Raw genomic sequence first — 3,035 nt, forward strand, 5'->3', positions numbered from 1 at the left:
TCATTGAATGTGACATGTTCGGGGGCAACATAGGCACAATTTTACAGCAACATGACCATCCCATTGCCTATTTCAGTAGACAACTGGCTACACATCATCACAAATTAGCTGCATATGAGTGTGAACTTATTGGCTTAGCCAAAGCCATTCGGCATTGGAGGCCATATCTGTGGGGTCGCCACTTCCTTATCCGCACCGACCACTGTAGCCTGAAGTACCTTCGGGAGCAACGTCTTACCACTTCACCTCAACAACACTGGCTCATAAATTGATGGGGTTCGATTTTCGGGTGGAGTTTAATCCAGGCCATGTTATGGAATCCATAGCATCTAGAGTCGTTGCTAGATGTGGGACCAAGGTGGGGTCACTTGCAAGTAAGGATAAGGGTTTGATGTAATTTTAGATATGTATGGCGTTAGTCATGGTTGGTGGTTTACGTCAGCTTTTGGGAAAGGGTTAAGGTGGTTAGGGTCTGATGTAATTTTAGTTATGTATGGGGTTAGTCACGGTTGGTAGTTAGCATCCGGCTTTGGGAAGAGTAAAAGCTATAGATTGGGAAGAGTATAGATTGGGAAGTGAATGGGCATAATGGAAAAATGAAGGGAAGTCATGGAAAAGTGAATGGACGTCATGAAAAATGAATGGACGTCATGGGCAATTGGGGATCTTGGGAAGTATAGCGTCTTGGTTATTTTTGCTATAAGAAGGAGAGTAGTCTCAATATATTGAAGCTTTGATCAATTAAATTAGTGTAAGGTTGGATTCTCCCTTTGAGGTCCAGGGCGAGCTTCCGTTCACAAACTTAGTATTCCTCCTCTCGTTAATTCTGTATTCTCACAATTGCTCGATCAAAGAACTCCAAGTATCCTTCAACGTCGCACGTCAACCTGGAAGGAAAGAGTGATCATTGGGTGACTCGATTTATGGCAAAGGAACATAACACCGTGGTATCAGACAGGACCACCGTTGGCGATTCCTCTTCCCTTACGGATGTGAGTACTCAGATGGATGAACTCAGAATGGAGACACAACTCTCTATAGCTTCTGTCCGCACAGAATTAATTGAGCTACGGGACTCCTTCCAGCAATTTTCTCTTCGAATGGAGGAGTTTATGGTAGGGACCACTGTCCCTACTTTTTACCCACCCCAACACCACCACCAGCCACCTTTTCCACCACTACCAATGGGTCCTCTGCGCCCAGCACACCCTGTTTCCGGAGGACTTCACGGCCACAACCCTTCAACTGTGCCCAGATACACGAAGCTGGACTTTCCTCCTTATGATGGTCTACTGACCCTCTGATTTTGTTACAACGGTGTGACCAATTTTTTGGGAACCAAGGAACCCAGCCAGAGGACCGGGTTCCGTTAGCCGCATTTCACATGCTCGGTGAAGCCAACGTGTGGTATCACCAATTTAAATCTGAGCATCCGGTGCATGATTGGGATCTTTTTCGTGATTTTTGTCTGTTGAGTTTGGAGCCCTCGCCCACAGCAATCCTCTAGGGGATTTAGTCAATTTGAAATAGACGGGTTCCATTGAGGCCTACCAAAAACAATTTCAGGAACGACTGGCCCGAGCTAGTCCATATGTAAGTCCTATGCAATATGTTAATCTGTTTACTGCTTGCTTAGTGGAGGCACTTCGCCTCGAGGTGGAATTAAATGACCCCCCCTCTCTAGCCCATGCTATGAATTTGGCACGAATGTTGCATGCCAAACATTGTCTGATGAAGGACTCTCTGGGGCGTCGCCCACCATGGCCTGCCCGAGCAGCTACTGGAACCTCCTACGACCATTAGTCCCCTCTGCGCCCAGGGCCAGCTCCTACTCAGACCTCAGAACTTCCCCGGTCTACTCCACCTCTACAATACATCGAGCATCTTTCCAAATCAGACATGGAACAGTGCAAGGCACAAGGGCTTTGTTTTAACTGTGATGAAAAATATTTGTCGGGTCATTTATGTAAGCGGCTCTTTTGGTTGGAAGTGGATGATCCAAAGGAGAAGATGAGGAGGCCCCTGAGGAGGAAGAACCGGCCATTTCCATCCATGCTATGACTGGGTTATGCAAGTTCACGCGGGTATTCAAAATTTTCGCTTACTTGCCTTGATTGATTTGGGAAGCACCCACAATTTTCTAAGCAAAACAGCAGCCACTCAATTGGGCTTAGAAATTCTGCAGAATTCTGGACTCTCCGTCTTCGTAGCTAACGGGGAAAAGATCACCAGCGTTGGCCTCTGTTCAGCAGTGCAGTTTATTATTGAGGGCCACCACATTGCCGCGGATTTCTTGGTTATTCCATTGGCTGGGTTTGATCTAGTATTGGACATTAAGTGTCTCCAACAGTTGGGACCGATCTTGTGGGATTTCACTTCATTGACTATGAGTTTCACTTCGGGCCAGCACCACATCACCCTTCATGGGACTCATGCCCCTTCACTGTGCGCACTCCAACAACTTTCTGTGCCAGACACCGACTGCAGTCAACTACACTCTCTCATTGCAGAATTTGGGGATTTATTTATGGAGCCACAATCCCTCCCTCCTATCCGTAACTATGACCATCAGATTCTTCTGAAAAAGGGTACGGAGCCGGTAGTGGTGAGACCATATCGTTACCCACATTTGCAAAAAGATGAAATTGAACGCAAATGTCAATAAATGCTCGAGCACGGCCTTATCCAAGCCAGCAGGTCTCCCTTTGTGTCTCCAGTGCTCTTAGTGAAGAAAAAGGATCATACTTGGCATTTTTGTGTTGATTACCGAGAATTAAATGCACACACCGTCAAGGATAAATTTCCCATTCCAGTGGTTGATGAGCTTTTGGATGAATTACATGATGCCAAATTCTTTACCAACCTGGATTTACGCTTCGGGTGCCATCAAATTCGTGTCCACCCTGCAGACGTGGAAAAGACCACCTTCCGTACCCATCATGGCCATTTCGAGTTTTTGGTCATGCCATTTGGGCTTTCCAATGCCCCCTCCATTTTCCAGGCGCTCATGAGTGAGGTATTTCAGCCCCTTTTAC

At 46.6% G+C, this 3,035-nt stretch overlaps 1 protein-coding gene across 1 annotated transcript; it reads left to right on the forward strand.

Annotated features, from left to right (window-relative positions):
• Positions 1-2,068: 2,068 nt before the first annotated feature.
• On the forward strand, positions 2,069-2,665 carry LOC137947676 (uncharacterized). Its single transcript, XM_068793457.1, has one exon. The coding sequence runs from the start codon at positions 2,069-2,071 to the stop codon at positions 2,663-2,665; it is 597 nt and encodes a 198-aa protein (XP_068649558.1).
• Positions 2,666-3,035: the final 370 nt, after the last annotated feature.

This window comes from Aristolochia californica, unplaced genomic scaffold (assembly GCF_029961685.1).
Source record: "Aristolochia californica isolate CCGP_79_NKW_82.1479 unplaced genomic scaffold, dmAriCali1.0.hap1 SCAF_13, whole genome shotgun sequence".
NCBI lineage: Eukaryota > Viridiplantae > Streptophyta > Magnoliopsida > Piperales > Aristolochiaceae > Aristolochia > Aristolochia californica.

What these genes read in the sequence shown, in the direction of transcription:
- LOC137947676 (XM_068793457.1), top strand. Translation starts at nt 2,069, where the DNA reads ATGCAAGTTCACGCGGGTATTCAAAATTTTCGCTTACTTGCCTTGATT.